At 31.7% G+C, this 14,006-nt stretch overlaps 2 protein-coding genes across 3 annotated transcripts; both read left to right on the forward strand.

The window, feature by feature from the left end:
- Positions 1-757: 757 nt before the first annotated feature.
- Positions 758-4,855, forward strand: LOC105108715 (uncharacterized). 2 transcript variants are annotated; one of them, XM_011003139.1, is made up of 8 exons: positions 758-984; positions 1,064-1,202; positions 1,460-1,561; positions 1,771-1,895; positions 2,679-2,953; positions 3,047-3,137; positions 3,492-4,205; positions 4,392-4,855. In XM_011003139.1, exons 1-7 carry the CDS (start codon positions 793-795, stop codon positions 3,918-3,920), a joined length of 1,353 nt encoding a protein of 450 aa, XP_011001441.1. In that variant the 5' UTR covers positions 758-792; the 3' UTR covers positions 3,921-4,205; positions 4,392-4,855. The 2 variants fall into 2 exon arrangements, with proteins under 2 accessions (XP_011001441.1, XP_011001440.1); XM_011003138.1 differs by having other exon boundaries at positions 3,492-4,182; positions 4,392-4,835.
- A 5,285-nt stretch (positions 4,856-10,140) lies between these two features.
- LOC105108716 (chalcone synthase-like) lies at positions 10,141-11,834 on the forward strand. Its single transcript, XM_011003140.1, has 2 exons — positions 10,141-10,396; positions 10,710-11,834. Exons 1-2 carry the CDS (start codon positions 10,219-10,221, stop codon positions 11,711-11,713), a joined length of 1,182 nt encoding a protein of 393 aa, XP_011001442.1. The 5' UTR covers positions 10,141-10,218; the 3' UTR covers positions 11,714-11,834.
- Positions 11,835-14,006: the final 2,172 nt, after the last annotated feature.

Here is a 14,006-nt window from a genome sequence, read left to right on the forward strand (position 1 = left end):
CTATAAGAACTTGAGTGAGACATGTTTAATATTATTATTAATATTATAAATATTATTTTTGTTATTATTATTAATATTATTAATATAATTATTAATAAATTTGAAAAAAATAATATTACTATTGAAAAAAATCATAAATTTGATTTGAAGGGTAAAATTTAAAATTGTTGTTATTGTTTTTGTCATCATCATCGTTGTTATTATTATTATTATTAGTGTTATTTTTATTTTTAATATTATTATTATTATTAAATTAAAAAATATTATTACTATTAAAAACTATAAGAACTTGAGTTAAATAAGTTTAATATTATTATTCTTATTTAAAAACTTGAGTTAAATAAATTTAATATTTTTTTTATTATTATTATTAGGGAATCAGACCCTATAAACTTGGGTCTGGCTAGGGTGACTAACCCAATTTTATAATAGTTAATATTATTTTTATTGTTATTATTATTATTATTATCATCATTATTATCAATAATAAATTTTTTTAAAAAATATTATTACTATAAATTTATTTTAAAAAATAAAATAATTATAAAAACTTGAATAAAATAAATTTAATATTATTATTTATATTAAAAATATTACTATTAATATTATAATTAATATTATAAATATTATTCTTCAATCTTCCAACCAAATCCAATACTTTTATATCTAATTTTGCAAATAAATATTTTTTGAATCTTAATTTTGTTTTATATTTTTTATACCAAAAAAAAATAACCCGTGATACATCACGGCACGCTGCCCAAAAGAGCAGAAAACTCCCAGGAGCCCTAAATGAAATCGAGAGCGCGCCAAAAGTTGTCCTGGTCGGAGGAAAACAATCAATCTGGTTCATTGATTGTTCTACGAGACATGACGTCTGCAATTGGATGGTACGGTCCGTTAGTTGATCTCTGCAAAACCGATCATCACATCGGCGATATCGTTCAGCTTCTCGTCTTTGTTCACCGCTCCACTCCCGTTCAGGTATTACCTTACATTTCCTTTTATTAATTATAAATGTTCGCCTCCTTACATTATTGGTTTCTGGTTTCGAATCATGCAGTACAAATTATCAAAAGGTGGAGAAGTAATCAGGACAGACATTCAGGTTGGTGATGATACGCTGCCATTTTTCTCCGTATCGTTGTGGAAAAAGCAGATGGGAACCATGGTTGTTGCCGGTGATATCTTACTGTTGCAAAGTAAGCAAGGACACCCTTTTTTTTGCAATTTGCTTCAATTTTCATAATATGTACAAGATTAATTGGGGATTGCGTTTCTGCTCTATTGATTCTTTATCGATGGGAAATTTCGCTCATATCTTTGGAATTTTGTTCCATATTTCGATAAAGTATCAATGTTTGGAATTTCTGATTCGCTCATTTCTTAAACTTGTAGCGGTGATAATCACATAAATTGTTGATTTTTGCTATTTGTTATAATCTTTGGGATAATTCAGATGTGAAGATCACTAAATTTGGACATGCCGTTGAGGCCAGAACGGTCGAGTGGTCATCGTTAGTAAGTTTAGTCCATCCTTATGGATCACTTCTCTCAAAAGGTACTTCATTTTGCTTCGCTTTTCTGCTTGGCAGTGTTAACCCTGCACTTTGCCCCGGATATTTGGAATGGAATCTTGGATTCATATTTTGGACTTTCAAATTTTGAACATCACAACTGCTTAGAATTAAGAGGAAATGAAAACGGAGGCTATTCTATTAATGTTCAACTCGTCTTTTGGGCTTCTCTAAATAATGAATATGTATGTAGGTGTAGATGAGTTAATAGAGGAATCTCAAGTAGGGAAAACAACGTTGGAAAAGCTTTGCAGGGTAATAAAATGGGTGCAGCGAGCTAGATCTGCTCTTAACACAATCGGGTCACACAGTTTTGTGGAGGTAATAAAATGGGTGCAGCGAGCTATTAACACAATCGGGTCACACAGTTTTGTGGTAATGTCTTTGCTCTCTTGTTTTGTAGCTTTCGTTACATTGCATTTAACTACGCCTAATCTTATATGTTGCTTGGGGAATTTGAATCCAATAAAATCATGGTCTCTATTGTTTAAATCGAATAAAGACTCTTTTAATGATTGTGTTGTGGATAAGTTGTGTTTAATGTCTTTTCTTTTTCATGTGCTCTAATCTTCCCATTGTAAGTGATCTTTTTGCTGGTCATGCCAAGCCACTTTATTATTAATTGAGAAAATGTCATGGTCACAGAGTTGTTGTTGCTGTTTATGCCATTTCAGTCATTTAGGAATTTTTTTTTCCATGTTAATTGCCCGTGTCATCCTCTATTTTGGATGTCATTGCACTTTGCATTTTGTTTTTTCAAAACCTTAAACTTTTCATTCTCGTGGTTTCTTATGATTGCAATTTCCACCTTCTGTTAAAAATCTGTTAGTTAACCTTAGAAATGGAGCTGACTTTTGGCAAAACAATTCCATAAAATGACCAAATAATCCATGAGGAACTTGCAACAAAGTCATCCCTTTTCATCTCAGATTTTGTTGAAAAGGAATAAGCTGTACACTAGGTAATGAATCTCATAAGCAACACTTCTATACCGTTGCATTCTTATCACAACAGTTGCATCTCTAAGCCTTTAAGTTGTATTGGTACTGTTGGCTAGTTGTATGCTCATTTGAGTAATTACTGAAACAACTTGCATGGCAGAAACCGAGGAACTTGAAATTGCCAAAACAGAGTGAATCTCAGAACTTGCTCTTGCTTTCAGAAGTATTGGGCCTAAGTAATTCGTGTAATGCAATTTTTAACGCATCAATTGGTGAAATTTTCCTACCAATTACCTGGAGAGCTCTTGATGACTCTGATAAGGAAAAGATGTTTGTCAGCAGGAGGACAATGGAAGATAAAGATAATAGTTTAGCAGAAGATTTTATTTGTATTGGCTGTCACTTGTGTGGTTCTCCTTTGGTTTCAGAGAACGGGTATGGAAAATTGAAACTGCCATATTGCAATTATTTCCTGTATGGAAAGTTGAACATGAATTGGACTACTGAATAATTTACTGGTTGCTACAGGTCTATATGCAAGCAAAACAATAATTCACTCTATTGCTCGAAAAGCCCAAATCACCTTCATGCAGTAACCTTGATTTACAGGCCCTTTATGGTATGGATTTGTTCATGCTCTTGTCTCGATAAGTGCAATGCTCTCGTTCATATTGAAATGATGACAGCACTGCACATTCAGACTGCTTGATGATATTCCATCCATCTATTCTAGTCATTCTGCTTTTTTCCCTCATTATATGGTTGGTGTTGTCTCTGTCTGCGTGATAGATTTTCTTGTTTTCAAGATTTCCAATAAAACAAGTATTTTAGGAACAAGTTTATCTGTTCTTATCTTTGTATGTCTTGGATCATCTTGAAATCAATATCTTGCTGATTATGATCTTCTGCATCAGATTTATTTTTCCATTGCATTGTTTTACCATAATCATGTCAGAGTATTTCTTCACCGCAGTTATATGTCTGGGATGAATCAGAATACCTGCCACTCCTCGTAAGAAACAAGGCTGCAGTAGTGCTGTTTGGAAACATCAGGGCTGAAAGAGTCTACTCATGCTTTAGAGGACAAAACCGTAGTCATAATTCCAACCAGGCATATTTTTGCCGGGAGAATAATCCTGAAGCTGTAAAGAAAGGATTAGTGGGTTCTTGCTCATCAGATGCAGATAAGAGCCTAGAAGTTAAGGAGAAAAACCACCACAATAAAAACACTAACTTTCATTTGATTTGGTTGGTTCTTCTAAAGATATTGTTGCAGCAGGGAAAGAATAGTCCCTTGAAATTTGAGGCAACTGTGAACACCAGCCTAGATACCGAACACGGGAAGTTTGAAATGCTTTCTGTTTCAGTTCCATGCGCCAGAAACAAATTGTTCTCTGGTTGATGTATATGTACTTTGCTAGTTAGAGGATCCGATATTCCTTTTCGTGTAATCATAGACTCTACAAACTCTGCAACATTCAGTAGTAGCTTACTGTCATAGGGGCCTTCGTACCAAAAAAAAAAAAAAAGAGAGAAGAAAGTCATTGGGATCTTCTTCATATGATCCTGTAAAGTGCATCTCTGAGCCATATTCTACTACTCTCCGTAGTGAAGGCGTTGGCTTGTAAGGGAGGAGGATGAAGCAGAAAGACTCCATGAAGAAGGTGAGAAAGACTCCATGAAGAAGGTGAGAGTCCCTTTGAAACATTTGCAGCTTCACACACCAGTGAATTCTTTTTGTTTATTATTATTTTTTTGAGAGCGATGAAATAGCTTCTGAGAAAACCCCCGTTTTTATTAAAAATGAAGCCACCGTGGCTGAACGCAAATGTGAATTTACATCATTATCAGCTAACTTCAAAGTGAAAATCAGGGATGCAAGAAGCTGATATCGGAATCACCAGAAAGTAAATAGAAGGAGAATCCAATCCACCATCTCTCTCTGGTGCCAAACAAGTTCAACGGGCTAACAGCTCTCCAACACGAGGTTCATGGCTGTGCGGGCTAGAGATCAAGACTCGGATCCTGTTTCTGCAAAATATTCATCTCCTGCATTCTTGGGTTCTAGTAGCCTTGCTTGGCATTCTGCATGTTCTCTTCCACATTGACTGGCCCCATCATAATTTCAAGCATTGTACCTGTCGTACGAAAGAACACAAGGGGTGCTATAGATTTTCGTTTTATCCCAAATGGATTCGCTAGCAAAGCTCCTCCGACTGCAAAAAACAGACCTATGTACCTAGTGCGCTGCAGATATAGATCATTCATTAGCTATGATGGTTTCATGGGATAATTTATTAAAAAACCTTCTCTAGCTTATTTATTTTTTTAGTATTTTTTTATAATATCTCGGTTAGAGAAATATTTATAAAAATAACATAATGTAAAATTGCAAATGACACGAGCGAGTTACATGTTTAGAGACGAGTTACACGTTTAGAGAGGAGAGAGAGAAAAAAAACCAATATTAAAATTCTAATTATAATTATAATAATTAATTTTTTTTGGATGAGATAAATTTAATAATATTAGAAAATATTATCAATGTGATCAAAATGAACCACACAAGCAGACCAAAAGTTTCAAGTGGTCCACTTTGATTACCAATGATGATCTTGAATTAATTTCGTCAAGATTATTTTAATGATACTAGTAATATTATCATTGAAGTTTTGGTATACCTACGAGATTTTTTTCATTACTTTTTATTTTCTCTCTCTTTACAAATTATAATAAGAAGAGAAAAGCGACACAAAAACAAACAAAGAAAAAAAAAGAGATTTTAAAGACATCGAAACTTGATAATAACATCATCGGTACTATTAAAAAAAATTTAATGAGATAAATTTAATAACATCTTATTAATGGTGATTAGAGCAGGTTACACGAGTCGTCCAAAGGCAAGTGTGCTACCCATATCTTTGGACAATTTATGTGACCCACTCCAATAATTGTTGGCATCCTTCCTATATGTCGTTGGATATATCTTGTTAAAATATTTTTTTACAATACTAATGATGTCATTATTAGAGTTCAGTATTTCTTTAAAGTCTTTTTTTTCTAACTTTATTTTTCTCTCTCTCATCTCTTTTTTTTTTTTAATTATAATTTGTATCCTAGTATTTTACCATTTAAATGAGTCATTAGTGACTCATATGACTCAAGAGTCACAAATATCATCTTTAATTATCTAAATTATATAATTTTTTTATATATGCTATTTTCTTAATTTTTCTTATCGTGCTACATTAAAAAAAAAACTCTATTTTTTCTCCATTCTTTTAGAAATTACATTTTATATCCACAGTAAATAAATTTTTTTAAATTGAATGATATGAATAAAATACCATGAGATATAATATATTAAAAATATCTCATACAATAAATTCTCTCTCAATACGCGATTTCTCTCTTTTTAGCCAAAACAATTTCAGATCTTCCATTCCCTTCATTTCTCCCCCAAAAAAAAAATTGAAAAAAGAATGTTATCCCTTGCTATGACGTTGAAAGATCCAGAAGTAGGGTGTTGAAAGACGCTTTTATCTCCACTGCAGATCCATAAAAGTCTTGAAACACCCAGCGCTAGCAACCCCATTGGTAAATCTAATCTCCTACGCATAGATGTTTTTGTCTACACTGCAAATTCAGAGAAAGAACCACCGCATGGTGTTGAAAGACGGCCAGAGACAAGTCCAAGTTCATGGGGAATTTGTTGCTAATAATGGGTTTTATGAATCCAACTGATTGTTTTTACAGGTAAGGTCATAGTTCTTTTGTCTTGTTGCCGAAGTATTATTTTTCAAGAAGTAAAGCTTGAGTCTTTCTCAAATGCCAACAATTTCACGAAAAGATTTGCATAAAATCACATTGGATGGCTTGATTCATTGTTTGTGAAATGAACATTAATGGAGGTCAAATCATAAGCATGGATCTGAGTGACGTGGTGCTTGTACCAAAAAATTAGAAGATTAAAGATGAGAAAGAGAGAGTATCGTTGAAAGTTTTATTTCAGAACCAATGTTCTTGATCTTGTGCTATTCAAAATCCAAATGGGTGTCATGAGAGTGGGGTTAATTTGTCATCCACAGTGCTCGATGACATACCACTATAAATTTCTTACTATTTTTCTAATTTTTAACAAAGTTATAATATTAGTTTGGTGAAAAAATTATAATTATTAACATTACAAGAATTCTTTAGTCATTAAATAAAATATAATAATAATTTTATATTTTCTATTGATTTTTTTTGGATTCATCAGAGATGAGGATGTAAAAATGATATAAATTTATGAACTTAATAAATCATAAAAGGTTTTTTTTTGTAATTATCTCTAGATTTATTTTAAAAAAAAATGTTAAATGAATGAAGAAGGAGAAGAAGAAGATTCGTGCACACATTCCAAAATGAAATTAAGACATAAAACTTGATGCTCTTAATCCAAGTTAAAATATCAAGACCAAATAAACAACCACACGCATATCTGTTCATGAGTGCAGTGTTGACTAGACATGGCTAGGAAAGCAGTGTGTGATCAAGGTAGGTCCAATCTCCAGTTTTGTCCCTTCTAAATAAAATAAAAGGGATATGCTGATTCAAAAACCCATTTAAATAGAAGCACTGACATTATCACATATACTAATAGAATTGGGGTGGCCGAAGCTGCTCGCTCCCCCCCTTTTTCTTTTTTTCCCTTGTTGGTACATATTTCTTTTTAATTAAACATTTTTTATTTAATTTTTTGTAATAAAATTTTAAATTATGATAAAAAAATAAAATTAAAAGAGAAAAAATCATAATATAATATAACAAATAAAATACATAACCAATCTTAAATTTATATATAAAAAATACTTTTCTATACGCTTGATTTCTTTTCTCCTTTAATTCACTTAATTTAGTTTTTGAAATTTTAATTTTGATTTGAAAATTTATTTTATTTATTTTTAATCCATGATTTTAAAAGAAAAAAGAGAAACTCGTAGTAAAACAATGTAGAGAAAAGAAATTTATTAATTAATTATATTTTAAAAATAAAAAAATAATCTTGATATTAATATAATTTTTAATAAAAAGAGTTCTATTAAAATTTTCTAGATATTCATCGTGTTATAAAAAGTTGATTAATATTAAGAGAGAAGTTATTTTTCCATTTGAATTTCTATTTTGAAATGATTTAAAGGAATTTTAAGTAAAAAGATATGTTTATTGATACAATAAAAATATTTAATAAATAAAAATAAATTAAAAAAATAAAATTTTAAATTAAAAAAAAACCGAGCTTGATTTTCTAACCATCAAGTAGAAAACTGGGTATATAGACAAATGCATCGTCTCCTTTTATTTTATTTTTTAAAAAGGGGTTGATAACATTTTGTTCACTTCTTTTGCCAGATAAAAAAGGCCACGCGCTTGAGCTTGACCCGTGCTTGTGCTTTTTCTTTAAGTGAGCTAGACGTGCTTGGCCTCTATATCTTCGGCCATAATGCTTTTATTATTATTATTATTATTATTTATAATTAAGTTTCATGAAAATAAGTAAATTTTAAATAGTTTAAGAATAAAAAAACATATTTTTCTTATAAAACTATCAGGCATTTGTTTTACAGCCCTTTGTGATTTGTAGTTGTTTTTTTCTTAATTTTTTTCTGCATTTTTTGCACAATTTGTTTTATTACTGCATGATTACATAAAAAATAGAATCCAAAAGGTTTGATGTTGTATTTTTTAATACATCCGCGACATAATGATGAAAATATTATTTTTTATTAAATTAAATTTTGCTTCTATTATTCTATAATTTTTTTTATAAAAAAATTGCCAATAAAGAAATCATATTAATAGGATAAAAAATTTTAATTAAAAAATGCTTTTTTGTATGATTATTTTGTTGTAAAATTAGATGCAATGAACAAAAATAAACTATACCTTGGGATGCCTACATACACTATTTTTAATGATATTTCCTCAAGATTATTTTTGAAAACCCAACAAGTTTCTCCTCTAACGACTAGAGTTATTAAAATAATAATTAAGATAAAAAAAAATACCAACAAATCTTATAAACACAGAAAAATAATGTTATATTTTTTTCGAGCATGTTTTGACTGTAAAAGTATATGATATATATAAACGGCTAATATATATCAATTAGATATAAAATAAATTAAAAATTAAAAAATTGTTACAATAATTAAAAAATAAAAAATTGTTATAAAATTAAAGAGTTGTAACAGTTTAAAAAAGAATTGTTAGGTTTTTCTGGCTATTATAAAATTAATTCAAAGAAAAGTGTTTTAGGCATAATATTATTTCCTATTTATCTTAGGTTATGTAGACTATTAAATTTAAATATTTTGAATTTAATATATTTATTAAACCTATATTTCATTAGTTATAATATAATTATTATTAGCGATTATATAGCGTCTCTTCACAGCTGCTATTGTTATTAATAGTTGATTAATATAACTACACATAGTAATAACAGTTATTTACAAACTCCATCACTATTAATTGTTGTTAAATAAAACTGTATTTTTTTTACTAATTACTGAGTTTAAAATATATTATTTTCTAAATATTTGTTTTCTCACTTGTTATATATTAATTGTTTTTAATAAGAACAGTGCAAGTATGATAAAAGAAACTTGAAAAACAATATTTTTGCCGAGACTAGTTGGCAATTAAATTTTAATGCAACTGCATCGTACCAGCTAAGGCCCCGTTGATTTGCCTCCATGTCAAGTGATTTGTATTTATTTTGACCAAGAAATTTATAAAATCTAGTCTACTCATCTGCGCTGACGTGTGATGTCCCGTACAACGTGCTGAGTGATAGCATGGAGTTGATTTTAGTTAAGATGGAATGAAAAAACATTAGTCGCAGACACGGAGACACTGAGGGTATGTTTATTTTTTAAAAAATATTTTTTCAAAATAATATATTTTTTTTATTTTTAAATTATTTTAATGTATTAATATTAAAATAAATTTTAAAAATTAAAAAAAATATTATTTTAATATATTTTTAAATCAAAAACATTTTAAAAACCAATAATTATAATTATTAGACTTAGTTGATATTTGAAAGTGTGTAGTTATGATTTTTTAAAATATTTTTTATTTAAAAATATATTATAATAATATTTTTTATTTTTAAAAATTATTTTTAATATCAATATATTAAAGCAACATTTAAGAAAATATTAATTTAAAATAAAAAATAAATTAAAATAAATTAAAATAAAATACTTCTACAATATAAAAACAATACGTGAAAAAACGCATTGAATTCAGGCCGTCAGCTATTAAAGACTGCTGTGAAACACGTGATTCAGTACACATTAATTTCATTAGGTTGTCGTTTTTCGAGAAAGTCATCCAGTCATGCTGGGAGAAGATAACAAAATTATCCAGACACCAGGCAGGCACCCCCTCCTTCCTTGCAGCAGGAGGCAAAATTATCGCAACAGCTCATTAAAAGATGTGGTTGGGTGGTCAAAACTTGTCAATCTTTTTGTCAGAAGTATGGAGATTATCTTGTCCCACGCTTTTGGTTTTAGACCATTTAACTGAGCATGAGACGCTTGAATGGCAGTTGTGCTTGAATGTCAAACGGGTCCTTAAATTCAATGCATAACGCTAATTCTATTTACCCTTTGAGCTTGAGCAAACTCACACAAATCAAGTGATGAACAATGGCTTCAGATCAGACATCTCAAGGTGCTCAAGCAGCACAGAGTCCAGCCACAATTCTAGCCATTGGCACTGCAAATCCAGCTAATTTTATCTACCAGGCTGACTTCCCAGATTATTATTTCCGAGTCACCAGGAGCGAGCACATGACTGACTTGAAGGGCAAGTTCAAGCGCTTATGTAAGTTATTAATGTGATGGAAACTGAGCATATCATGATTGAGCAAGAAATGCAGGGGAGCTTGCAGCTCTTACAAGTGAATGTTTACGATTGACTTGTCCATTTTTTTTTTCCAGCTATTACAGTGACAGGTTGTTTTGACCTGACTGCTTGCTGATCCTTAACAATAATATATATGACCGTAAGATCTAAACAGATTACGTGCATGCTGTTTTCGGATAACAGCTTGCTAGGGTTGTAAACTTGCTGATTCTATCTTCCATAAATGTGGAGGGTACATCATCAAATGGCTACTAATGTGATACGCTTACAGGTGAGAAATCAGAAGTAAGGAAACGTCACTTCCACCTCACTGAAGAAATCCTCAACAAGAACCCAACCATGTGTTCCTATGATGATCCCTCTCTCGATGTGCGCCAAGACGTGCTAGTGACAGAGGTACCCAAACTTGGAATGGAAGCAGCACAAAAAGCTATTGAAGAGTGGGGGCAACCTAAATCCAACATCACACACCTCATATTCTCTGCACTTGCTGGCATAGATATGCCAGGAGCAGATTATCAACTTACCAGGCTCCTTGGACTCGAACCATCCATCAAGAGAATCATGCTGTATCACCAGGGCTGTAATATTGGTGCAGCCACCCTTCGCATTGCCAAGGATTTTGCAGAAAACAATGCTGGTGCTCGTGTTCTTGTTGTGTCCTCGGATCTCACTGTGGGTACTTTCCGGGGGCCTTCTAATGACAACATATCTTGCCTGGTAGGCCAAGCAATTACTGGTGAAGGTGCAGCTGCTTTGATCATTGGTGCTGATCCTGATATGTCAGTTGAACGACCATTGTTCCAGATTCTGTCTGCATCACAGACAATCATTCCTGATTCAAATGGTGGAATCAAAGGACACCTGCGTGAAGTGGGTCTAACCGTTCACTTTTCAAGGAATGTGCCCGAGTTGATCTCTCGAAATATTGGAAAGTGCTTGGTAGAAGCATTTGGTCCAATTGGTGTCAGTGACTGGAACTCACTGTTTTGGATTGTACAACCGAGTGGTGCAGCAATTCTCAATTTGATTGAAGCGGAAGTTGGTCTGGAACAAGAAAAATTGTCAGCAACTAGACATGTGCTAAGAGAGTTTGGAAATATGGGTGGCCCAACTGTGCTCTTCATTCTAGATGAGATCAGGAGAAGGTCGTTAGAGAAAAGAAAGACCACGACCGGAGAGGGGATGGAGTGGGGTGTGCTGATTGGATTAGGGGCAGGCATCACCGTGGACACAGTTGTACTGCACAGCGTTCCTATAGCAGAAGGCCGCTGAGTCCTGTCTAATGCTTTGTGCTCGTAATGGTGTCGCTTAATAATTAAAAATAAGTCACAGATGCTTGATTGTGTAAATTAAGTGAGAAAACCTTGTTTATCGCCATTTCAGTGGGTTTTGATGAGTGCCTGTGCTTGTGAAATACCACACTGCTATCGACCTTCATAAATTCTTGTCAGTGTGTAGTGGTGTGACAATCATTTATTTTAAGAAAAATAAAATGATGTATTTTTGATAAAATATGAAAGAATAAAGAATTTTTATGTTTTATTAATAAAAAATTAAAATAGAAGATGTCACGGAATATTCTAGTTATTAGAAATCAAAAGTGATCTTAGAGATAGGATATGGAAACTAATTGTATAAAGATAAGGTATTAGTATATCAAATACACTTTACCCAAGATAAAATGCATTGTTTTATTTAATAAAATTTAAGGTCATGTTGTGGTGTCTAATTGTTGGTTTATCTAAAGTTTAAAAAATACGTAATATTCTGGTTACTAGAAATTAAAAGTGATCTTAGAGATAGGATATAGAGACTAATGGTATAAAGAGAAGATATTAGTATATCAAATACACTTTACTCAAGATAAAATGCATTGTTTTATGTAATAAAATTTAAGGTCATGTTGTGGTGTTTAATTGTTGGTCTTTCTAAAGTTTAAGAAAATTTCTTCTCTGTAAGGAGATTCTTATCTTATCGAGTAAAAATCTAACTGTTCTATGTCATTAATAAAAACAAATAACTTTTTCATAACGGGAATACGTTTTATGTATAAATTCATAATCCCTAATACTAAAACAAAATAAAATAAATTTTTTGTTGTTTTTTTGAAATTTTGGCCAATATTCTTTCGACTTCAATAAACTGGTTATTAAAGCCAAAATACATGCTGAAACATTGTTTTTTTGGCATATAAAAAACACAATATGATTTTTTAGCTTTGAGAAACTTGACCGCATGCACAAAAATATTTTTTTCTATTTTTTTGTTTGTATTTTTGGTAGTTTTGATGAAAATCCGGTTTTTTAATACCAAATTTATATTTTTATGGTGTATTTATTTGGAATAGGCCAGCACGACCCAACATAAAAAATGATGGGTCAGCATCGGCCTATGGTTTTTTAATACCAAATTTGTATTTTTATGATGTATTTATTTGGAATAGGCCAGCACGACCCAACATAAAAAATGATGGGTCAACATCGGCCTAACATACAACAAAATAGGCCAACACCAGTCTGACATGAAAATGGGCGGAGCAGAGAAGGAAAGAGACATACCTGGCAAGAGGAGGCGTGGTTGTTGTTGTTAGCGGCGGCTCACGGCGGTGGAGACAATGGCTAGACTGGCAGCGCTGCTTCTGCTTCTCTCTTTGTTTTCTTTGTTTTTTCTTATGTTTTTCTTTTTTCTTCTTCTCCTTTTCTTCTCTTTTCTGTTCTCTCTCTTTTCTTGGCCCCCTGTCTCTCTTTCGATCCCTTTACTTTATTTTTTTCTTTTGTTTTTGGGGTCCTTTCTTTCTTCCCCTCCCCCTGTTTTTATAGGCAAAAAGAGGGGAGGAAGACGTGGCTAGGGCGGCCACTGTGTTGCTGCCCCTCCCCCGCCCCCTTAACAGTTTTGTTTTTGGGTTATGTTTTTTTTTGCATCTTTTTGAAGTCATTGGGGGAAAGAAGTCAATGAGAAACAAAAAAGAAAAAAAAAAAATCTTCTTCCCATATTCTGTGCATGTCCAGGGAAAGAAGATGATGATGCCATTTAAAACAGTATTGTTTCGGGGTTATGTTTTTTTTTAATGAAGAATATATGAAATGACGCTGATTTGGTCAAAACATGTTATTTCATTTAAAAGGAAAACACGGTAAAATATGTTAAATTTCACATTGGTCCTCAATTTGTAATTTGTTCAATCAAGTCCTCAATTTTAATTTTGATTTTAAAAATCGATTCAATTGCATCCTTGTCAAAAATCCAACAGCGGCCCTGAAATTGGCTGTTTTTTTTCACTTTAGTCTTTGGTTCAGAATGCATGCAATTTGACCCTTAATTAATCAATAAACTTTTGATTTCTTCAATTAGGCTCCTGATCAGTTTTAATTACAGCCCCTCTATTTACACGTATTTTTCATTTTGGTTTTTGGTTTCAAATTTCTTCAATTAAGTTTCTAATTGACCATCAAACTTTAATATTTATACAATTATGTCCCTGATTTGACCAAATTAACTTTCAAAAATTATAATGTGACCCCAAAACTTTAATTTCTTCTAATTAAAACCCAAATTGATTTCAAAA

Source organism: Populus euphratica, unplaced genomic scaffold (assembly GCF_000495115.2).
Source record: "Populus euphratica unplaced genomic scaffold, PopEup_1.0 scaffold528.1, whole genome shotgun sequence".
NCBI classification, from domain to species: Eukaryota; Viridiplantae; Streptophyta; class Magnoliopsida; order Malpighiales; family Salicaceae; genus Populus; species Populus euphratica.